Below are 27,143 nucleotides of genomic sequence, written 5' to 3'. Positions count from 1 at the left end.
TATTTTAAATACTTAGAAGTTTATAAGCATCAAACAATAATCACTAATGAACCATAATATATTCTTTTTTAATCCAACATCCTTATATACGAGAGTAATTTATAATATTATTCAAGAAGACTCATTTATAAATGTTAATAATATTACTACTTTGAATGTATAATATATCATAATATTAACTGTGAATTAATTAATGTATGTACTTTAATATTAATACATGTGTAATTTGTATAGATAAAATATGACGTGGACTACATATTTATCTTTTACTTGGATCAATCTTATTGATAAGTTTATATTCTCTGTAATGTGACTAATGTGAGTAACAGTAAATTAATAATTAAATATTTAACCAACTAAGAATAATTTATATTTCACTTGTACATTCGATTATTTCTTATGATATTGACTTTTGGGGATGTACTTATGATATTTATCTAAACAAATAAAAAATAAATTTAACAAATCAATTCATAATTCATAATTTGAATACCAGATATAAGAAAAATGTCAACTTAACTTTATCTAAATGTCATAAATCGTTTGGTATTAGAAGGTCGTTTAATACCACTATTATTTTGTATAGATTAAAAAATAATATTAACCTGTTTATAGATCATAATTATTATACACGTAGCGTACTAAAATTATCTAAGTTTTCATGTTATGTTTATATATAGGTATATATATCATGTAAATATTATCTTATCTAATCGTATTGCTTTTTTTATAATTATGACCACTTTCTAATGCTTAAATTTTCTTCTTCTAAATTAAATTAAATTTACTGATACTTGTTTACATAATTATTTTAATAATATATTAATTCAAACCTAATATTGAGAACTACGCACTTAACATGACTTAAAAGAGGTGTGCGAAAATAATCTATTTGTATATTTCTATCGTTGTAGATGTGTTTTGCAATAATAATAATAATAATAATAATAACTTTAGTTTGATTCATTTACGCATGTAATACACTATTAAACTTATTATATAAATATTTTGTTTTTATAAAATAAAAAATAGTATAAACAAAAAAATACTTTTGTATTTAAATATAAATTATAACATAATATTAACATAATTTTTAATCAATACCACACAAACAAATGATCACAAACTGCATTACTGTTTGTTACATAATTTGTGGCATCTGATGCACAATTAAATCTATTTTTGTATGAATTAAATTAATTGAACTTAAAAATAATATTTTATAATACATTAGATGCATTCAGGAAAATTATTTGCAGACTTAATGAAAAAAATTGAAAACAAAATATATAATAAATTATTTTCATATTGACAATTGACTTAATAATAGGCTTAATAGGGCCTACGCATATCCAGACAGGGAGTCAAGTACCAAAGTCTACATTCGTGTAATGATGAATCATATCTGGTTCCTTGTGGACAAAAGAACGTTTCTCTGAATCCATTGTAATGGCATAAGTGAAAAACCTGAAAATAGCAATTATTATTATAATAAATAATTTATAAATTGTCAGAACGAGTGTTAAAAAATACATGGTTAAATATACATAAATAAGCTATTTATTTTAGCGTCATTTTATATAAATTGATACATTTTGATTACTACCCGAACATTTTAATTAATTGGTAAATATAAAAGAATTATGTATTATCGTAAAATCAATTTTTATAAGGCATATAGATGCACTAATAATATGAACAGTTTATCATATAATTGTTTGCTATGTGACAACTATTTATACTTATCTTAATAATAATAATATATACTTGTGTGTATGTGTTTGTGTGTATTTTTATTTTTGTCGAGTATTTTAATAAGTTCTAAATTAAATAACTTTTTTTTTTTGTAGTAAGGCGTGAATTTGCTTTCGTTATTATTTTTATGACATTAAGAAAATAATTTGTATGGAGTTAATAAATAGTATGGCCAATTTATTTTGTTGTCAAATATGCATGTATAATTTTTTTTAAATCTATAAATTATTGTTTATAAAATTATTCTATTTATGATGGTTAATTTACGTACAAATGTAGATTATAATACAACAATATTCCAAAGAATTTATGTATTATTCATTTTCAGATGATATATTGAAAGAGTAAATAGCTATATAAGTATATATATATATATATATAATATATACAAACACTCAAAACTGTCATCAAACACTGTATTTCCTTTTGACAGTTAATGTATTATATACCTACTTAATATTAAAAAAAAAAAAAAATAGTTTGACATAATGTTTTAATTAAAATATTTTATGCTCAAGTATTTAAATATCAATTTATTATATTTTCAATTTAAATATGCATAATCATGTTAATTTAAATTAATTATAAATATATAAATATCATTTCAACTATTAGAAAAAAAATATTCATATATTATTTATTTTATTTAAAAAAGTTATTGTTTAACCAGAAAAAATCTTTTCATTTTATTATCTATACTTTATATATTTTACTTTTAAAACTTGTAAACTCGTTAACTTAAATTAATGGTTTATATATATAAATATATATATATACGAGTATAATATGTTACGGTAAAAGTAAGAATACCTGTGAAACCTAGAATATACCAGTAAATCTAAAATTTTACTGACTGTTGTAGGTAAGTGTCTGAAATTCGTATAATCGTATAATTCGTATATCATACAAATTATTATTGGTAAATCATGGGTTCTATCGGTATTCGTATTTTAACCATAATATATAATATAATAGTTGATCCAACATGTTGTTACCCATGTTAAATCAAATAATGCCAGTAAATTTAATTTGTTTTAAAATTATATATAATTATAATGGCTATTACAGAGTATCAAGTATGTATGTTAAGTTTAAAAAAAAACCTTACCAAGAAATAATGTTTACCATTTTTACCCCTTTTTACACCTATTAACCCTCTTAGAAAATTAATTTTAGAAAATCCTTTGTTAGTGGGTCTTTACATCATGAAACAGAACTACTGATCAAATTTCATACTCCGAGCGTCTGCGGTTCCAGCTATAGGTTCTATAGGTGAGTTATGACATATTATTTTATGTATATTATTTAGAAATTAAAATGAAAAATTGTACAAATGAACAAAACAAAGTGCATTCAATTCAGACAAGGTTATTTTGAATTCAATTTTCGAATCAAATCATGAAATATACCTTATTATTATTTAATGGTGACCTATTTTGTTGAAGATTGGCTTTCACAAATGTTAATAAAACATACTAATTATAATATGATACATCAATTATTTTTATGGTATTCCGTCAAAAAAGGAAACATAATGTTGTTTTTTCTTTAAAAATTCGTTGGTAGGAACTACACATTTTTCATTTGTCCCACTTGTGAATTTTTGGGGGCCGTTATTATATACACTTTTAGTGAATTTGTAAAGGTATATTTATGATCACATACTTTTAATTAGTATATAATGTATTATGTATTAAACGTTCGTAACACACATAAAACAAAAAGATGGCTTATAATTTCAAAAGAACGATTTGAAATATTCATTTACGACTGTTAATATCAGTGACATGGGATATAGTATTAGACATTAGTAAATAAATATATGACAAAGTTAATATCAGAATTATATCTAAATACTATTAAATTATTTCTCAACGATGTTAAAATAATATATAGTATAATTGCCTAGTGCTGTACAAACAAAAATAAACCTTACTGTACGGAAAAAATTTAAAACTTTAAAATCGTAATTAATAAATATACCTACTTGAAAAATGTATAATAAAAAAAAAATAGTAATCAACTAATTTATTTTTATAACTTCGTTATTTTCCGTCATACAAAATATTATGTAAATAACGAGACGTCCGTACCTCGTATGAAAATTAAAAAAAACTTATGTTTGTGAAAAATATAAAACGTAATAATATAAATACACCTATAAATCCTAACCTATATTGGCATCTAGTGAATGTTTGTGAAAAAACATAATAATATTAAATTTTAAAATCATTTTCATATAGGAACGTTTATATTTATTTTGGTTTTTATTCAACTTTTAAAAAGTGGCCAAGGAGCCGAGTGCGGAGTGAGTCTCTATTAATAAATGTGTTAAATTTGAATTCAATTATTTATTATCATTGTATACGAAAAACGAGTCTGAGTAGAGACGGTCTGTCAGTCTGTATCACTAAGTACATTTCATGATATATTTTTTTAAATATATCAGCTATTAAAGTAATTTAATTATTTAAAATTAAAAATGGAAGCATTTTTACTATCCCAAAAAATGATGAGTGATGACAGATATAAAAAAAACACACATATATCATTGTAAAATCAATACATTTATCGCTGCGCTCAGAATACAACATATTTTATGCCATATTTACTAATTTTATAATGGGAATATTATCTGTAATCAATTGCAACCATTTAATAACATTTGATATTCGTGAGCCAAAATAAATTCTCTATAGCAAACTAAATAATATATTGTTTAAATATATTTAGATTGAAAAAATAAACTATAGATACCCTCAGAATTATAAGACATCTATTGATAGGATTTTTATAGAAAACGGTTCAGTAGTTGTTATGTCTATATACCTAGAATAGCTAAAAAAATATTAATTCAATTTATTTTAAAGTCACTTGGGTAAGGTAGATGATAAGTGTGGATTCTTTCTGGACTACAGTGGATTTACATGATATAAGAAACAGTAAGAAGTTACTTTATTATGTATTCATGCAAATACACGGTTTTTAGTTTTATTATTGTATTTTTTTATCACAATATAATTCTTTTACAACATTATTGATATTTATTTTCAAATATATCATTTCAACTGAATTTCACCAACATGAACTATGATTTAATCATATACAGATGAAACATTAATGAATTATTTCAGATACATTTAGTTAAAATATATTTTTAAACTTATCAAAAATGCATATACTTTAAATAACATTAGTTTACCTCCAAAATCATAATTTGTTTTTTTTTCATTCATATTTTTTTATTCTCAAAGAACAAAATGTTTAAACTAACTCAAGATTGTTGATAAAATGTACCTATTTCTTTAAGAAAACTCATGGTATACTTTTTTTTTAGTTTGGATGGGTATATAGTAAAACGATTGACATTTTTTCACACATTTCATATGCTTAAAAGCAATGCTTCATTGAGAATAAAATACTTTCTTGTATTTTTTCTAAGACTCTAAGCAGTTAGGATGATTTATATTGAACAACTTACAAAATTGCGTTTTATAAGACTTACGACGTGATGTGGGGTTTCCTAGTTGTTTTAAATTTTAAAAAGTAAATAACACGATAATTTATCGATTATTTACATAGGTACTGAAATAGTTTATAAATATAAAATAATACATTTTTATGATGTGTACATTAATTATAACTGTTTACCTGACATTGAGTTTCTGGATCTGGATATATTTTTCCCGATCTATCGCACACAAAGCCCGTCAAATGCATATTGTTAACGTCTGATTGAACATCTATGATTTGATTGACATTGTGATTGAATTGGTCAATGTAGGGCCGTTGGGCATCATGTAAATTCCATCTCTTAAATAAAAAATACATAAATTGTATATATTTGTTATAAATAACAAATAAGTACTTATCGTGTTTTAAACAAATGTTATAAATACATAATAGATATATCTTATTTTAACTTCAATAATAAAATATTTTTATATTTTTATGCATTTCTAACATAATAAATTATTATTATTTATACAATGTATTACTACTAATGTTTATAATCAATCATATTTTTAATAAGCTTATTTTAAAGCTATTGCATTAATTAACTAATATTTATTAGCTATACATATAGAAAATAATTTGGATTTAGAAGTCATATAAATATAAATATTACACTTACATCATATCTCAAACTTATATGCACACTTTGTGTAATATATAATATTTACTAAAGATATTAAATTATAAATAAAGATAGATAATGTAAATTAAAGGTATTTATATTTTTATAGATTCTATAAAAAATTAGGCTTAAATAATATTGAATTTACTAAAAGTAATTATAGTAGATACAAATATTATGATATAAATTCGTTATATAACGTACCTTACACTCAATAATAATTTTACAATGCCTAAGTTATATATTAAGGTATATACTATCAATTGAATAATCCATTGTATTTATAAAGGCTAATATTATAACCAAACATCAATACATTTTAACGAAATTCGTTAAAACCACCAAACATTGCAAACTATTTTGTGGTTAGAAATATATAAAAACTTCTTTTTTATATCCAAGTTTTAAAAGTTTAATTCAAGATTTCCCATAAGTAGTTTATACTGGAACCATAAAATCTAAAAAATATATAAATACAATTATTTTTTTATAGACATATACCCTAAGTTCAATTTGGATGATAAATTAAATACTTTTATTTTATTATTATTTATTCAATGTTATTTACAGTCTATTTAATTAAATCAACAAGCGAATTTGATAGCTAGAAAAATAAAAATAAAATACACATGAAAAACTTGAAGAGAGGCCTGTTCATTACACTAATGCTACACGAGGAATACTTATAATCTAATAATTGCAATGTTTTCGAAAAAAATTATATCAACCTTGAACGTAAATGATAACATTCCTATATAGGTACATCACTATAGTGTAACATGCTCAGCTGTAATTTGATAATATTCATTGAGTCTGTACCACACTATATACTATAACTATAAAGTGATGATCTTCAATAACGGAAACATAAACTGCATTGCAGCCATCAAGATATTTTTCGAAGACAGAAAGATAATATTAGGTGAGATTTAATTATTAATTAATTTTATAGTACTTATAGTCTAAATCGTTATGGTTATTAATTAATTATATACATTTTATATATTTTTTTAAAAACTAAAATTAAATTGTACTATTTGGCTAATGTATTATTATTACTTAAATATATTATTTTTTTTTATTCTTTTTCAAAAAACAAAACTGTTTTTGATTTTCAACTTTGATAACTAAAAAACAATTCAAATTATTCGTACAGATCTATTTATTTATTTTTAAATTTGTTTATTAAAAATTATTGACCATTGATACAAAAAAATATGCTATAATAAAAAAAATTTGTTTCTATTTAGTGTGAAAATTTGGTAAATCTATTGTAAATAATGGATTCGTAAGCTAGTGCTGCGTGAAACCATTTTTTTATATGTAATCTCATTATGACGCAATAGCCATTGTTGGTACTGTCATGGAACTACTTTTAAGTTTTAATATACTTTGAATTAATGTTTAAATATATTAAAGATTAAACATTTAATTATTCTCAAAATGTAATTATGGTCGCCTATATATATATATATATATATTATATAAATATATAAATGAAAGTTATTACAATAACCACAAATTATATAGGGCTTATGCGAAATTATATAAGATAAATAAATAATTAAATTAAATTAACTAAATTTTAGGAGATATGTGGGTTTGGGTAAAAGGAGCTATCCAGTGATGGAAACTTCGTGACCTATACTTAATTTCTTAAATAGAGCGTGTTTAGAGTTATCCTCTTAAACTTTAATAGTTAATCATAGGAATAAATAAATAGTAACTAGTTACCTACGCGTAATAATTGCAGCACAATAATAACAACTCATAAGAGTTCAACAATTAGGTTCTAAAAATGTTAGTATTACTTATTTAAAGAATTGAAGCAAACATATGACAGTGTTAAAAATGACAAACCGCACTTAATAATGTCCCTGTTCTAATTGTATATGAGTGCCCATGCATGCGTATAAAAACACAATATACATTGTCAATTAGATACGGAAATAGGTAAAGAAAAAAAAAATCGCTTTTTAATATTATATTTAAATCTTTAACTGCACTGAATGCTTTTTCAGTATTAAAAAATACAGTTTACGAGTATTATGACCAGATTTTAGAAAACAACTGCAATAATAGATAATTTAATTTCTCCTCTTATGGTGAAAAAAAATGTGTAAAAGTATTCAATTTAAATTTATAGGTATTTATTTCCGTAAATTTTTTACAAATTACCTTACATTGAGATACACAATAACATATGAGTACACAATACAATAAAATATACATTGAAGCATTTATAAACTGCAGTAAGAGATTATAATTTTCTTGTTGAAACAATAATATTCTATATTCCTGTATAACATGCAGACATTTTGAAACAATTGTTGTTATAAGCACGTACACTGAAGAATTGTATGTGAATATACATAAATTGTATTATTTTTTTTGTATGTACTATTATATTATATAAATCTGAATGACAGAAAATGATTATAATAATTTATAAGTTTTGCATTTATTTTAGAATTTATAAGTGTGTAGCGAAGGTAGTGTTGGCTATAGTTACTCATAATAATAATATGTATGTAATATTTAATACGTATACACTATACACTATACGGTATACGCAATAATATGTTGACGATTAATATTATTTTGTCGACTTATCACGTCGAATATATTAAAAATATTATTTATTTTACATAATTTGAAGTTCTTATTTACAAAACAATAATAAATTATATTTTCTATTTTTATCATTATTAATTTATATATTTTTTGCTCTATGAATGATGGCATTTTAAAAACATAATAACAAATACATCTTTTTAGCGTATATCCAAATACCACGAAATGAGTATAAAAAATTTAAACTTTATTTTTAGAATTTTATTTAATTTATGTGGTCAAATGGGCCAAAATGAGCTTTTTAAGTTTGTAATTTTTACTTAGTCAAAAATTATTTAATTGTTATTAACTGATAGTGGTATTATATTAAACATTATAAAGATCATATGACTGCGTAATTTTAGAAAAATATCATTTGAAATAAACAATTTATTCTCATTAAAACCTTTGTGTCTCCATTTTGTCCCACGTTCCCCTATTCTAGAAAATAGGAAATTTTTCGACACCAGCCTTTTGTTCAATTACTTTGAAACTTATACTGCCATTTTACTGTGAATTTGGTACATTTTGTTATAAATTTAAGTCTAAAAATATCTATTTTATTTTAAGTAAAGTAGTTCAACTTATGTAATATTTTAATATTTATACTTCACTTTTCTCAGTCGTAGATTCAATTGGTTAATTTTTGGGATTCAATTAGATAGTATATATGTTTAGGCTAATGCAAGTTCCTACACAAAACAAAACATCCGTTCGTAAGTTTCAACACAAAAATATTATAACGAATACAAATTACCTTCTCATTTAATTCAGACTTAAAAGTTAGGACTGACAACTTAAATGTATAGTTGGTGCGGTTAAAATGTATTGCATATAAAAAAGTTCAATTCATTTTTTAATTAAATACAGATGTATATATATATATATGTATACAAATTCACCGATATATTAAATTATTATTATTTTATATACGTAAGGTTTGTTGACTATATATACATTAAAAATATATGTATAACTTATTTTATGTAGGAACTTACATAATATTTAACCGCTTACTTGTTATGTACAATGTAAGAACTTACCAAACTCCATATTTTTTTCTCGTACAGGTATAGAATTCAATTATTATGCACGAATCCGTTAACTATATAGAGTTTAAAATTATCACAATTATAACTTACCTGTAACATAGGGTATAACGGAACACCCATTTGTCCCATGATAGGTGCTATTGACAACCGATCACTCTCAAAAACATGCTGAACAGACAGCTGTAGTGTTTCTGGTACGGGTCTAAACCTAGGTAGATGATAATTGTTCGTATTTGAGGGTATTAAGATCCTGTACGTGGACTCAACTTCATTTTCAGCCTCGTACCTGCCTTCTGAAGGTACAAACCTAATTTTAAAATATGTATTAACACTATACACATTGTTATTTCTTGTTTTTAATATATAAACTAATTCATAATTTGTGGTGTATATATTATATTAACAATAAAATATCAAACGTAATTTATGTGCATAGGTTTTATGTTTACAACGCTTATAAGTCAACAATTTTTTTAATTATATTATATTATGTTATCAGATATAGTTCCTTATTTAGTTTTAATAATAAAATCAATACCTACCTAGTCATTAGCCAAGTAAGTATTATTTGTACTAGTTTATATCATGGATGCATTTGGCAAAAGCGATAAATGTATATAGTCAAGTACTTAAGCAGTAAGCACTATATAATATTATTTACTATGTTGTGTGAGTAGAACGTTTACCAATCGTAAATTTTAGATTATATAGTATACGATAGTACATTTATGTGTATCATAATTTATAATGAATTATGATAATCCGTGTTTATTATCTAAATACGTTTATGCGCTATCGTTTACCTGCCGTCTGGCGTATGGATCATTTTTACTACTGAGTTGAGTAGTTCCGGATCGTTCCGTTGACTTTGGTGGAACGATTCTTTGGGTCTGGCTTCGAATAGAATACCATCCGGCACAGATATTCCTTCTTTATTTAACATATTTAGTGCCAAGCGGTCTGCATGAAACGCAGAATCTGGTATTTTACCACCAAAATATGGCAACACATTCTCACGGAACAGCTGACGTTTTTGCTGTAAAAAAAATTAACAAAAAATGTCAACACTATTATACAGTATATTATTTATAAGTGTATTATTGTTGATATCATATCTATTGTCTGTAGATAAAATATTGCGTTTTTGAATGTAAAAAACAATGCAAGTAGCACTGCCACATCCATAACCATATACGACTGTACAGATACGATATTTATATATAATTTATTATATTAATACAATAATTATAAATTATTAGGTATTTCAATTTGTTTATGGAAAATTAAAAGGATTTAGTGATAACTAATAGATGAAATATAAATATGTTAGTAAGTCACATTAAATTTTATTTTATTTTTATGATCATAATTCATAACAACTGTTTTATTCTTATGTAATATTGGGACTAGAATTGTTATTATATCACATAAATATTTACTGAAAAATTAAAGTACAATTCACGGAGTCATAAAATTACTTATCATAGTCATATTTTAGTTAATATTTAATAACTCTGGTAAATAATGCATGTATTAAATCTGTAAACATCTATTCAATAATATATTAATAGTATAAAAAAGTAGGTACGAACTTAAATATTATTTTTATATTTAGTTATATAATTAATAATTATATAAGAAAAAACACACACACACATATATATATGCAATTCATCTATATTATATTAGTGAGGGTAACATAATAGATGACTAAAATATGCTGCTGCGGGGCATAAAATGTCCAAATACGGCAAATACATTGGTGTAACATAAGCTATGGCCTATGAGTGCCAGAGTGCACCATAAATATAACACGAAAAGTTAAGTATTTCATCTACAGAGATAAAAAGATAAACTATAGTTGGTACTAAAAATAATGTTTGTTATAAATTCACAAATTTTCAACTAGAGCCCAACCCCACACTCCTCTACAAATCTGCTCGTAAATCATTTAGTATAATATATACCTATATATATCGTACGACGTTGTAAAATTGATTTATTCCTAAACGTAGTATACGTCAAAACTTTGAAACAAAATTAATTTGTTTGTGTGTAAAGTGTAATTTTGTATTGTATATTAATTATCAAACACGAATTTCAATAATTGTGCATTCCAACCGATCTGGAAACGAAGAAGTTTGTTCAACACAGTGCATTTTTCTTTTTGTTATTAAACGATTACGAGTTAAATTGTTTACTGTGAAGATTTACTTTGGTTTGCGGTGGTCATGGATCGAGTTGTAATATGGCACATTATCATCGCTATATTATTATCACTATCATCATAATGTAACTACTGTACAGGCAAACCTATGATGGCTGGGTATAAAGAAAGTACAAAGTGAAATAATAGTTTGAGAACCGCTAGAGAAAAACAAAATTACTTCCTAGACAATACATATATCATGTAACCAGCAAACCGTATCGAAAAGCGCCCGCAGTAATACTCATATAAAAACATGTCAAGCAGGGTAGATGAAAAAAAAATCTTAAGTTTATTATATCATATTATCGTAATATTTTCTGAGAATTCAATTCTTTATTCCATACGGAACTTTTGTTCAAACGTTCAAACGTTCAAACTACCTAACCCATGTGTATTATTATATCTGAAACCAATACCATATCAAAGGCTCAATATTTTGTACAGACTCTGTACAAAATTTAAATTAACAGTATGAAAAAAAAATTTTAAATCCATTAAATATTAGCCTAAACATTCAAAATACAATTTACGGTCTTCAAAATGTCAATTAAAAAATAAATCTCTTTTGGATCCACGGACATTTCAATATAAAATAAAATAAACGAACCGGCCAAATTTTTAAGAATACAATCACATCTCATTTATTCTTATTAACAAAAAATCAACTCCTTCAAAGACATACGAATACTAGTAAAAAATCAATACATAGTAATGTGGAACCAACAATGGATATCTCATTATATTAAACTCAATGAAATTAAACAAAATATCATATCAATTGTACGTTTTCTTTTGAAATAGACAATTTGGAATAATTCTCATACGTCTTATAGAATATGGCATACAAAGTTCTCTCATGGTTCTTGATGCCAAACCTACCGTAATGTCAGAACTAATTTAAATCTTCCAGACTCGCCCACCGAAATACTGAACAATCAACCTCAATAAATTTCTACCATTATAAAATTCATTATCATCACCACCCAACTGTAAAATCAAATTCATTTTTTTCTTTTTCGTATACAAATTTGTTAAAAAAATTTAATATGACCATGTATTCCCAATGGTCCATGTGTCGCCGAGAACTTAAAATAATAATACGAAAAAATTCTTTATTTCTCGGTTTGAATTTGTGGCACACCATTTTCTTTGATTTGAATCTAATATGCGATGTAACTTTCAAAACATTTCTACCTCAAAAGAAAAAAAAACCGTACTGCAGACTGAATGTTTAATATATACAACCGAGTACTGAAGCGACAATAATAATATCATGTTCTATGTTACAATAAAAAAGGTACCGCCTCTTTAACAGATCCATCGGGGAAGTATATTCTTTTGTTTGCAAATATCACTTTTTTACAAGTTAATCTGACATTGACATTTGAAAAGAATATACAGCAATTATACAGCTAAGCGACGCGCTGTTAAATTTTTATTTTCATATTAAAATATTGCATTTAAAATGTAAATGTCAAGTACACCGTTAAGTTAATATTAATGTGAAAACAAATTATTTTCAATTCTAATGGTTTATTTTCAATAACGGCCTTGGTGAAGTTTGCAATTTTTTAAGAACAAAAAAAATGTAAGGCATAAATTTGGCCATTGCTTTTAACTTCTTTCTTCTTCTGTCCATTATTAAAATTTAGAAAGTTTTCGGAAGTTTAGATATTTTGGAAGTTTTAAGTATTGGTATTTTTTACTTACAAAATGTTGACAATCAGTTGACATGTAGACAATTACACATACATTTTAACATATACAGTTGAGTCACGATAACTCGAAGTTAGGGAGATAAAAATTTGCTTCGAGATAATATCTAACTCAAATTTAAAATAATTTATATTTCCAGCGGAATAAAAAAAAATTCGAGTAGTCAAGTTTATCGAGTTATCGTGAGTCGACTGTATAAATTACATAGAAATTAATATGTAAAATTAAGTATTTTAGTTTAAATGCCTACACAATTTTTGAGAACTATGTATTATAATATGTTATTTTGTTAATTATTGTTAATTTTCATTATTTTATTAATTTTTATATTATGTTGTATTTTTTATAAATTCTTAAAACGACTTATCCAGTTAATTATAATAAATACATAGTTTATTGTAATTTTTAATTAATTTACAATTTTCTTTCAATGTTGCTAGCCATATTTCTAATTTGGCAGTACTTAACGGTTGTAACTCCATAGTCAGTGTAAAATTCAATAAATATTTATAATGGTTAAGTCAAAATTAGGTAATTTTATTGCCCTACTGAATCTACTGTATATTATTAGATGTTGATACTGTACCTCTTCATTGCGAATGTCTCTGTAATGGATGATTTAAATATGAATTCAATGACTAATCATTTAACACAAAAAACTATTCTAAGCGATGGCAGTTCATATTACCAATTATATTTTATAATATATTTATATTGTTATTTAATAATTTATTTTGCTATTAGTAAGGAGATAGGTTGAATTCATTTTTGTAAAAACATTTCATTTATTATAATCTAAGCATTTAATTATTGTAATAGTTTATATTTATATCAAATATTATATTGTTATTATCGTTAAAGTTTTTCAATTTACCATAGAACGACGTAAATAGGTCGTTGAAACGTAAATTCGAATACAATTAATCTAAATATTTTGAAAATGTCAGTATGTATAAAAAATTAGTTAAATAATTTACTTACAAGTTACAATACAAATATAATATTTACTATCTACAATAAAATAACTAAAATTGTCCTTCTTCATTTAAATACCTTATTTTATTCTAATTTAAACTTAAGATATTTAAATTTAAAGAGCTTTTTGTTTTAAGTATGAAATATTTACGTGGAACGTGTGTATTTGATGCTCAAGTCGTATCTATACAAATTGAAAATTATATAAATAACTCAAAAATATATAAATATTTTGAAAATTAAACTATGTAAAGAAAATACTAATATAAACATTTATATTATTCGGTATATTTTATGCTAATGAGAAATGTTAATTCATTTATGTTAACCGTTAGTGTGAATGACCAATGTATACGTGACAAAGCTTATAGTTTGTTAAAAATATCATGACAAAAGTAGATAGACGAGCGAAAACCCAAGTAATAATATGAAATGGTTTATTAGGTTATATTTTATAGTTAAAAATTTAAATAAAATATGTGGTGACATTAATATTATGTGTGGCAAGCCTCGTCACAGCCAGACACAAGGATCATTTGAATTGATGAAAAGGGACACTAAAGAAATATTAGCTTCTTGGATAGTTGATAATAAATCAAAATTCAAAAGACTGGTCAATGGTATTGTGATTTATCTAATTTCGATAAAATCAGGTTTTAATCTCAGATAGGCTATTAACCAATTGAAATTACATTTTTTTAAATAAAAAAATGCATTTCATAAAATTTAGAATATTTTGTTTATAGTAGGTATTTGAAAATCATTTTAAGCGGCAATATTTAGTTATACAGCGAGGACAAGACTTGATTCATATGGTATCCATTACGATGGAATAGAAAAATTTAAGTTATAATCGATGCAAAAACTAGTTGCACTGAAAAATGTGTTTGCAATGCAGCGAATATATTGTTCATTTCAAAACGCGTCATAGTAATAATAACTGCACCAATTGTACATAATAATATATTGAACAAATATTATATTAATTATTTCAATTAACCTAATTTTTCATTAAATTAAGTAGAAGACAATAAATTAAGTAATAAAACGATATATATTTTATTCGAAATACGTAAATTACGTCAATGACCGGTGAAAGATGTAAATTTGAGTTTACAAAATAATCGAATCATTTTGGTAAATTTTGTAATTCGTCAAATTTCGTTATCAACTGTATAATATATAATTCAATAATATCATACTACCATGTAGTGTTTAATAATTTAACTTAATAAAAATTGTGTTATTTTAATAGTAAAAAGTTAAGAAACACTGATGTATAATAGGTTCTTAGTTTAAATATTTAATTTTGGTTTAATTAATGAATAAATTATAAGCATAATGAAAATCTATTTTTAATAAGGCATGGGTATTGTTCATAATATGTTGGGTTCAATAAATCATACTACAAATTTAGAATATTATATTATTATTTGCATTTGATATAAAAAATGTCGACAAAGCTATAATAAAACGATGTTTTTTGGAATCGTGTATAAACGAATCGAATGACATAATATCGTTAAAGCTATGTGTTATAAGTTTATACTCATATATCAAGGTTCGAATAGTTATAATAAAATATATTATTCAATTATTTCCTAAAATTAACAATTTATACTTATTTAAATTACACAGTAGGAAAATATTATTAATTATAGTGCTTGAATGATGAATTTAATATTGTATACTTGAATTATAAATAATATAAACAATTTGATTATGTATTTATGTTTGTACCAAAAATAAAGTAGAGAGAAAGAAGAAGAAAGATAGAGATAGAGGTCATTATTTCTCGGGATTTATCTGACTTAACCTACTATAATCGTACATCGATACGTTTTGTTAATATCATCACACTATTATTCTAGATTAGTCTGACATATATAAAACATAGTTGTGACATACAAATACTGTCAGCAGCAGTATTTTTAGCGCCTAAAATATAACTCTCAAATGAACCAGGTTTTGAGTTATACGAATTTTCGACAGCTACAAGTAATTTATAATGTTGGATACTCGCTCTGACAGTAATATAGTATACATAGCTTTGTTGTTTTACATTATTGTAAATCATGTCATTCTGTTACTTAATATGTACATGTTTTACTGCGATATAACTACTAAACTATGATAGGTATTATCAATTTAATTGATTGAACACGCTAATCAGAAATTGTTTAATATTATCATGTTTGCACTTATGTTGTTTCAATTAATGTAAAAAAAAAAAAATCACTTCATTATATTTTGAATTCAACCTATAACTGAATCTCAGTAAAGGTCATTGAGATGGCGAGTGACTTATAACTCGCGTTGCAATTACTTATCTCGCTGTTGTCAGCCTTTCTTCGTTCTTCGACGAAAATTAAAAAAAAAAAAAAAAATACAAAAATTATAACACTTACTTTTTTTGACGAGTACGCATTGTCAAAAATCAACGTCACAACCAGTGTCACGCGGAGCGCCGTCGATGACCAGTCCGGTCGCATGGCACTGCCGCCGGAGGAGCGGTAAATCGATCGTCCCGGAGCTTCTTCGATCTTGATACGAGGCTGGCCGACGTCTGATCCGCAAAAGAAAAACAGGGAATCACGGTCGTTGGATTACAAAACCAATCGTCGACAAAGATACCTACACACTGAGGAAAACACAAGTGAATTATTATTGCAATATCGGCATTATACGGGTTCGGTATACTTCGTTCGATAGCTTCCTACTCGGTTACAGCTGAACACGAACCGCGCGCTCAGACGTGAACGGGAAAATTAACGGTCGTCCGAACGGTCATGGCAGATTTTTATCGAAGGAAGATCTGCCGCTTGGGACAGATGGGTAGGGAACGCGAAGTGGAGTGGCCTGGAAGGGGAGTGTGTCTTTGGCACAACACATAATCTGATGTCATCCGCCATGAATATTGAATTATATTGTAAATTGTAATGTTATTACTTATTATAATATTGTCATACGGGTAAGTCGCATATTATTATAATTTATACGTACACATAAAAAACGTTTGCCGAAGAATCTAACCTCTTCGGCCGGGTACCGGAAATGCGGTTAATTCCCCATCCCATCCTGTCGGTGTATGCAGACATGCAGTGATGGTACTCGTTTGAGTACATAATTTTTTACTTGTAATAAAAATCAATTCGTATGTGTACAACGAAAAAAAACGAAAACCCATTAATGTAAATCTTAATCAGTAAAATTAATAAATCACATTCCCAGTTTAGAGTAATATTGTAACTTAAATTAGGTATCTATAATGCAAGATAATGATACGATTTATTTCAAACATTTCGATAAGACACACTACGTATTAATTGAATTAAGTATAACCAAGTCACGATTTTTGCTTTTGATAATTCGGCTATGTTTTGAGTTATTGTATATTTTTATATGCTTATTTTAGTTTAACGTGTAATGTGAGACAGTGCTTTTTGTAGATTTTTTGGAGTTTTATTAGAATTGCTATACTCTATATACGCAAACAGTTCTACGTTTGGGTTATTTAAACGCAAGTATTAAAAATTCGTGTGCGCAAAGAGTTTTGTATTTGTGTGCCAACGAGTCACAAATAATGGTAAATGTACGCAAACGGGTACCGCCCGTATGCAGTCAATGACAGTCCTATAATGAAAAGAACTGATAGCAGAGAGATTCAGCAGCTAAAATTGTTAAAAAAAAAATATAGCATAATATATTATCTCAGTCTATCAATAGTCAATACCCGTTAATAGCGATAGACACAGGAGTGAGTGAGAGAGAAAAAGACGTTTAACAAAAAAGATAACAATATTTTTTAGAAAATGATAGCATACACATACGTCCCATCATATTATGCCCAGGTATTGAATATCTCTTTCAAACAATGTTGGCAGTTTTTGGCAACTTATAGCATGAAATGAGGGACGTGCAGTCCATATTATATTATATTATATATTAATATGTTTATGGGTCAAATCGTCCTTGAACGAGATCTCGTGTCTTTCATACCTACTTAATCGTTTTTTTTTTTACATCCGGAACGATTAGACGCCCGCATGAACCGTCGCCCGCTAAATCACCGTAGTGATCTGCGACTAATACAATTCAAAATATAGCTGCAGCCATGAGCCATGTCGATGGGCTAGTTAATGATCGCGGTTTTTGAAGTTGAGTTTTTGCATAATTATTATGTAATATTTTAATAATAGTATGCTAAATTATATTTTATAAATATACATGACCATCCTCGTCCCGAAATCGCCACCTGCAATCGCACCACGACAAAAGTTTATTTCTGATTGTAAGGCCAAAACGGTTTCGACGATTTTCTTTGTTCGTTTCTATCTTAAAATAATCAATATACTTGACAGCGATGATAAAATTTGTTTGGTACCAATATCTAATAACGAATCTAGAGAAAACGTATTTGTAAGTATGATTCCATTTTGTGCAAAAGTAAAATCAATAAAAATATAATATTTTATAAACCTATGGATATAATACCTGTAATTTATATAGATTTCTATTAATTAACGATATCATTAATGCAATATGCAATAATACATAATTTTAAGATACAATATTACCTACATCAGTGGCAAGGGCGTAATTAACCAGGTGGATAGATCTCCCAGAGCCTTATTTTACTAATGTTTTGTAGAATTTATAATTTAATAATAATCCAACTATAATATTATAAATAATAGTGTTAATTAATTTAATTTTTTTTTTTTTTGAAACGATATAAACTTTACACTTTTTTACTACTAAAAAAAATATAGCCCCTCTCCCCAAGACAAATTCTTAATTACTGATCAGTACCCTAATTTTTGGTCATGTGGAGGGGGGCAAAGTGAGAACTACCCCCGTATAATGTTAAATGTAGTCTGATAGGCAGGTCGAAGGATAATATTTCTCCAAAAATTAAATTGTGTACTGGGAATGAGAAATTCTTGTCACAATGATAAATTGTTTATTAATAATTAATAGTTGAAATAATAGAATACATACTTATATTATATATTACTATATATTTACAATATATTATATAATATATTCCCTGTTCAGCGAAAGAATATGCCAAGGCCAGACGAAAATCGATTCTTCTACGTTTCCCGCGCTACACCTAGTCATGGAGATCTAAAATCGGTTCCTCTACGACGGGATGTCGAGTGGGAATACTCAGAATTGGAATGTTTTCTCACTGGACGAAGTATAGATTACAGAATTTATTAAATTTAATCTTATGCTTTTAGTTAATAAAAAGGTTCCGTTTTAAAAATAATTGATTAGGAAAAAAAGTATAATATATTATACAAGAGTGATTTAATAAAAATGTACCTATAAGAAGAAACGTAGTTGCAAGTGGTTTTTTTTAAATTATCGATTTGAGCTGGTCAAAACTTTTGCATCCCTCTATTGAAAACTGAAATGACGCCCATGTAATATACTAATATAAAATATATAGTGAGTGTTTCTTTTATCGAACACTGATTATTTGAAAATCTATTAATGTTTTTGAAAAATAATTTTATACATAATATTTTCAGTCGAAATAAAACAACATTTTGTAAAACGTTTTTATTTCATATTCTATAAAGAAGAATATTTTTCAGTAATTATTGAATTTGTGTGGATAAATAGGTCATTTAGGAACGACCGATTTTCGTCAAGTAGACATTTAATATTTTAAAATGTATTTTTAATTATTCTAAAACTTAAATATGTGTTTTTATTTGTGTGGTTATACACACTATTTTAGAATCCCCCATGTATATTTATTAGATACACCCTGTATACAATAATCACACATGCAGTTGTATTATTGTTTATAAGCTTAATGTATTTAATTTTGAATTTAAATTATAAAAATGTATTTATTTATTTTGAGTGAAAATTGTTGAATAATTGGCAGTTGATTATTCGTGCACATAATATGAAATTTATATAATAATAACAACAATAATAATATTTGAATTCGAAAATCAAAAACTTAGGTAAGTACTTTAAAAAGTTATGACTATAGCCTCGGAGTAATGAATCAGACTAAACTCTTTCAACAAACGTGACTTGTTTGAAGTACCAAGTCCATAAATTCAAACTAAAATATTATTGTTCCTTGTTTTTGTATAATCAAGAATGTAGCGAAAATTAAATTTAATAAAAACATTTTTATATATATATATATATATACTTTACACATTACACATAATATATTGTAGTTTCAATATTATTATGATTTATGACTACTTTGACCAAAATAACAGAATTATTATTAAATTTAAAATTATAAAATGTTTACTAAGATTTGTACTAAAATTAACTAAATCGTAGTAGCTGCAAGTAAATATTATAATATTGTAATCAAGAAAACTCTAAAATCGCTAAATTGTAAAAATATAGAATAACAGAATAAATAATGACGAAATATTATACAAAACTTTTCTACTTATAATTATTATAAATGTATAACAAATAATAACCAAATAAATATTAATTACCTAGTTCAAATATTATCCAATCGATACAGGGCTAAATTGGAGGAATTTTGTTGGTGAATATACTCATTCATTAAAATTCATTGTTACATTCGCACGTTGACAATGTCATGATAATTATTTAATAAAAAACATTATGTATTTTATATACTACGAAAAAGGCCTATTGTTCACCACCTGACGGATGAAATTCAGTACAGTCAATAAAGTTTTAATAATATTATTATTATCATACCGGGAAGTGATCTTACCATTTTATCTATGTAAAGTCTTAAAAGGGCGTTACAGTATACACAAAATAAATAGACTTTGATTTCTATTATTGTAACTATTTAAATATAATCCAAGATATACAAGGAATTGGTTTGGTTACATAACATTATAAAATAATTGGATAATTCAATATAAATTTAATTTAATTTTAAAACTTGTTTTTATGTATTAGATTTGCAAATCGTTTTTAAATCAAAAATATATTTATTACTTATATACGATGATGATTATTATCAATTTCTAATGTATAAAGAGAAACATTTTTGATAATAATTGTCATTTATTGAATTTAAGTTGTAAATTTCAAACCATTATAAATATTACTGAACACTGCCTCTGAACAGATACATATTTTAATTTCGATTATTCCGAATTTATCATAATAATCAATCGTAGCTTGTCAGTGCACAAATATTTAATTCAATAGGCATTTTAATTTAAATAAAATATAAACAATACTACGTATTTATATGTAGGTATTGACTATTGAGTGGTAGTACTTAGTACGTTTGTCATTTAAGTTCAGTAAATATAAGATTAATTTTAATTATTATGTTTGTAATTTAATTTAAAAAGAAAATGTAAAACTAAAATAAACCAAAAACGAAATGTAATTATTTTTTCTACAGGGAGTTGCTACGTACAGTTTCATACTAAGAAAAATTAAATCACTTTATATAGTTGTTATAAAACAATTTAAAATTCTCGACAAAATTAACTTACGATTTACGAAATGGAAGTTTAATAATTACATAGACATAGGTACTTCAAGAGGTATACATATATTTAATATTTACCGTAATTTAATATATTACTATACAATACTTACCCACATAGTTATTCTCAATTGACAACAATTAATTTTCGTCATATTATATTCAGTAATACGCAGTTGCTTCAAATCCATTAACCTTGTTTTCTTCATCTTATTAATGCTAAACAAGATAAAATCTCTTTGGGTTTACAATGATACTACATTATTATTATTATTATTATTTTGTTTTTTAATTCCGTAATTACTTTTTCACCGTGTTTCCGGTCACAAACTTAGCATACAGCTTTAAAGATTTTCTTCAGATTGTAATAAGTTTAGGGTGTAATCTCCTTGAGTTTTCTTTCATAGAGCGAAAAAAACAGGGCAATGACAAAATTGGTAGGTAGCTAAACGTTGTTTTTGTTTTTTCCTTTGTTTGCATTTTTAAAAAATATAGTAAAGACATCGTAATTAATTGTCAAATTAAAAATCATAATTTCACCAACGTTTATAACTATTGAGTGTGCAAATAAGATGTATTTTATTACATAGTTTACTTGATAATGAAATAAATATTTAATTTACATATTAATTAAAAATAAAAACACATTTAAACCACTAAAAATTACTGATTATTTATGTATTTACATTATAATTTATTATTAAAGTGGATAACTACTTTAAATTATCTGCTTCCGATGAAATGACGAAGTTTTTCCAAAAAACGTCTGTAGAAAGTATGCCAACAATATTATACTACAACGATTTTCATTTTGCTGAACTACTAACAAGTACATATTCTATTTTTTTTGCTGTTAAAGTGCAGTGTAGATTGTACTGCATCAATGTATGAAATACCTATGAGTAATACAAATATTATGTACAAATTATGCTAATAGCGGTATAGATGCGAAAATACGGAAACTGCACGGTTGCCCGTAATATCCTCAATCTCTTTCACTGCACCCCTGACGCAAAACGCTTAAACTTATGATTTAGTAATGTACTAATTTTAACCACTATACGATATACACTATATGTACGTCTAGTGTTAATCACGGATTAATAATATAATATACTGGTTTATTAATCCGCGGCGATAATCGTCGATATCATTATCAAATTTATCACACTTATAATTTATAAGACTGATAAGATTCGGCGACGGTGATTGACCGCGTTTGTGCCTTTCGCCAGAAACACCGCTATGAATTTTTTAACTCTTTACCGGGCAGTCTCTATTGTTCGCCTTAGTCGGTCAGAGATTGAAATTAAAAAAAAAAACCGTGGTCGGTGACAACAATAGAGACGGAGGCGTCGAGAATACGACGACGACGACGAGGCATGTGTCGTAAAACCAATTTCGGAGACGAAAAAAATAATGTAATAATAAAACCACTCGGCGGCGCACATTACAAACGTTCGTCTCACAGCAGTAATAATGATACGGGCGGCGTTCTAGGGGGGGTTAGGCGGGTATAGATCACGCGAACGCGCTCGGCACCATCCCAAAACGATCCGATTGCGTTTACACTATTTTTTCAAAATGTTGTTCAAAAACACTTTCCTATTCATCTATTAGTCCGGTCGTTGGGCAATCGGACTCATTCCTTAAGTAGTTCGGCCCGTCCGTTTTCGGACAATCGTACCAGCTTCGCTCGCACAATGGTCCACACACTACAACAACAATATCAGAGGTATACGTATATTTTTTTGTGTAATGTTACTCGGTCGTATTGTGCGAGCTTACAATAATATACCTATACCTATACTATATACCTATAATAGCAGTGTGTGTGTTCGTGTCAATCACGCGCGCTGGATTTGATTGATGTAGGTGGCGCACAACGAGTTGCTCGGCAGAAATGTGTTTTTTTTTCACTCGGCCCTAAAAAATAAACGATGATGTATATACTGCATAATATATATACATTTTATTAAATCGTTCGTTTTACTCCATAAGGAGTTGGTGATTTTCACACGCGTAATACGAACACGACACCTGCAGTTGTGAGATCGAAGCAATATACGCACGACAGCGTTCACCAGTGCTACCGTCTCAGTTAGCAAACTACCTGGTATAGTTACGGTCGTGCGTGGAGAATGGCGATGTCGCTCACGAAATATACGTCATTATTCAAACTTACGTGAGAACCCCTTTCAACTGTTTTAAGCACTTACTAATGATTTAAGGTTTAGAATCGAAAGCATATTTTGTACAGATACTAATATACGGTTACGGTATAAAATGTCTACAATTAATCACGAGGATTAATTGAAAACGCCCTGGAATACTAACCTTATTATAAATATAATTTTATATTTTAGTTATTATAGTTTAAATGTATTGCTTATTACGGACCATTTGTACAATTGACGAATGTGGTAAAAAATGGGTTATTCTTAATCGATTTTACATGTATTACTTAGTTTCCGTATTTATTAGTAGTCAAAACGACGATATAATATGGTAGATTTAACGGCAACAAAAGTTTTACATACTCGTTAACTGAAAACGGTTGATATAATACATGATCATGTGTGTTATGCAAAAAAAATATTGTACGCAACTAAAGATTATATTCTGCTGATGAACATAAACGGACTTGTAATGTTAAGCCCCAGATCTAAAATTATGGAATTGTATTTATGGCTGAATTTCATCCAATATAATACGCATAATCGAATCAAATAGAACAGCTAGTTAATATTGGATTTTCTTATTACATCATTTATCGGTTATTAGTAAGTTGTACGCTATGAAATAAGTACAACTTTGAATGAAATTACTATATTTACATATAAATATAAATCAGTGGTTAAGTCGATCGTCGGTATTTAGTAGTGATATTTGAATATATAGGTAATGCCTAATAATAAAAAAATACAAAAATATTCGCCCTATGTAATAAAACACATAATATTATACTCGTATATTAATTGGTAATTTTAATTATTATATACTATAATTTATCAATATTTTCTATAGTATGTAAAATGGAAAGGATTTTTTTTATTTACATTTTTAGTCTTAAGTAAGTTTTAAACACTCATTCAAATTTTGATTTTGATGTCAACATTTTCAGTATAATTATTCATTAAACAATTTACAGTAGAGGAGCAGGTTTTTATTAGAAAAACAGAAGTTTGTATCTTACAGAGCACTCCTTAAGTAGTACAAGTAGGTAAAGAATTTATTTAATAATTTCATGAACCGGATTTTGAATAACTGAATTATTGAAGAAGAAAAAGAAATTGAACATGCTTGGTGAATCTTGATTTAAATTTTTCATATACATACCTACTATATTTATGTGTGTTAGTGTGGTACATTGATACTTTTCTATATTATGGACTTAAATACATTGCTATGATATGTATTACTTATTAGTTATTTATATGGCGAATTAGATCTAGGTATAATAACTATATTAAAGAAAATTAATATGAACCATTTAGGAAGATTTATGAATCATTGCTGTTTTTTGAAAGGCGATGTCACGAGGTCGGACGTTCATAAACGTTCAAAATGCAAATTTTAATCTTTAAGTATATTCTCTTGTTCGCTCACGACTATATTGTCCGCAATGAATCTTATGAAAATCATTTGTAATAATTAGATGAAATAAAACAAATCCGTGATATACACGATTACGTTGATTATTACATAAAAAATATTTAATAAATATATTACATTTAAAACAGAAGATATTTCGTTAAATGATGTAACGTTTTACGGTTTGAATTTTATTTGTTGGACATTTCTATCACACCAGTGATAAATGTAGAACAATATTAAGAGGAATACAGCTGTTCATTAGAAGGTTTTTTGACATTATCATAATAATGTTAATAATTAATATTGCATATTAGTATATTACACTATAATTAAGTATATAAATATAATATAGTGGTATAGAACTTGAATTCAAGGTTTACACAACATAATAATTATAAATTTAAGTCTGTAATGCAAATTAAATACATCATGAATCATGCAATTTATACCCTTTGGGTTGGTTTTAAATATTTTTTTCTGTTTTGGTAAGTATTGCTATTTGAATATAATACTACTTCATTAAAATATAATTAAATTTATAAATTCTTTTATTATTTCATTAAGAAGTGTTGGTATGATACAAACCGCTGACAGCCATTTGGCCGACAATTAATAATAGTTCGAAATATGAAATAGCCAAAAAACTATACGAGTATAGACGTATAGGCCTACATAAAAAAAAATGATTTTATATTGAGATAGGTATATAAATAATCAAAAGTTTCAAATAGCTTATAAGACTGAGACATATTTTAGATACTACATTTTCAAGTGACACTTTAATAAGTGTAACAATTGACTTACAAATTTCCCTTAAAATATGACATTTCAGTGATTCACTGTGAGACACAAGTCTGATTGCTGTAACTAGTTAAATTTAAGCTACACCATGAGGTCAAAAACATTTTAAAATACTATACACGACTCTTCTGATCGTATATAATAATAATTTAATATAATAATATAGTAAAAAAGTTATAAATACAAATAAAAAGAAAATATTTTGTTATCATTGATATGTTTATTTTAGTCACGATTAAACCGATTTTAATTTAAGGGTTCATGACTGTAGGCAATATAAATAAAATAAACTACTTTAATATAGATATAAGCACTTAGAGTAAGGTTGCCATATGTCCCGGATTTTAAGGGATACTACCGATTTTTTTATGTCACTTGTATCCCGTTGTCCCGAAGAGAGGTCTCGGGATCTAAAAATGTTCCGGATTAAAGCTTATAGTTTTAAAAACGCCGATTTTAATTAAATGCATAAAAAAAGTTGGTGAATATAAATTATCATAAAAATACATGGTGATCGGTGAAAACGGGTCGTTAGTGTATACCATGTATATAAATATTATATTTAAATATTATAATTCGTACACTTCACGCGTCGCTTAGGTATCTAATTTTAATTTTGTTCTATTTTTAATTTTCCGCTATGGAATATTATTATTATTATAGTGTATATAATATATTTTATTTTATTAGATATTGCTTATTATCGCTGTGTAGACTGCGATAGAAACACAGAAAAAAAATAAATTAAAATGATCCTTGAAAATTTTCGATATTATATTTTTTTATTTAATGTGCAACTGAAACCAAGCA

General features: G+C 26.1%; 1 protein-coding gene across 1 annotated transcript; it reads right to left on the bottom strand.

Moving 5' to 3' along the window:
• Nucleotides 1-1,034: 1,034 nt before the first annotated feature.
• On the bottom strand, nucleotides 1,035-17,266 carry LOC132918225 (uncharacterized). Its single transcript, XM_060979358.1, has 6 exons — nucleotides 17,159-17,266; nucleotides 16,867-17,099; nucleotides 10,362-10,594; nucleotides 9,649-9,865; nucleotides 5,407-5,568; nucleotides 1,035-1,467 (listed from the first exon to the last, which is right to left on the bottom strand). Exons 2-6 carry the CDS (start codon nucleotides 16,948-16,950, stop codon nucleotides 1,333-1,335), a joined length of 831 nt encoding a protein of 276 aa, XP_060835341.1. The 5' UTR covers nucleotides 16,951-17,099; nucleotides 17,159-17,266; the 3' UTR covers nucleotides 1,035-1,332.
• Between the last annotated feature and the right edge of the window lie 9,877 nt (nucleotides 17,267-27,143).

Source organism: Rhopalosiphum padi, chromosome 1 (assembly GCF_020882245.1).
Source record: "Rhopalosiphum padi isolate XX-2018 chromosome 1, ASM2088224v1, whole genome shotgun sequence".
Classification (NCBI taxonomy): domain Eukaryota; kingdom Metazoa; phylum Arthropoda; class Insecta; order Hemiptera; family Aphididae; genus Rhopalosiphum; species Rhopalosiphum padi.
The sequence above is the reverse complement of the archived record's forward strand: the minus strand, read 5'-3'. Positions and strand labels throughout refer to the sequence as shown.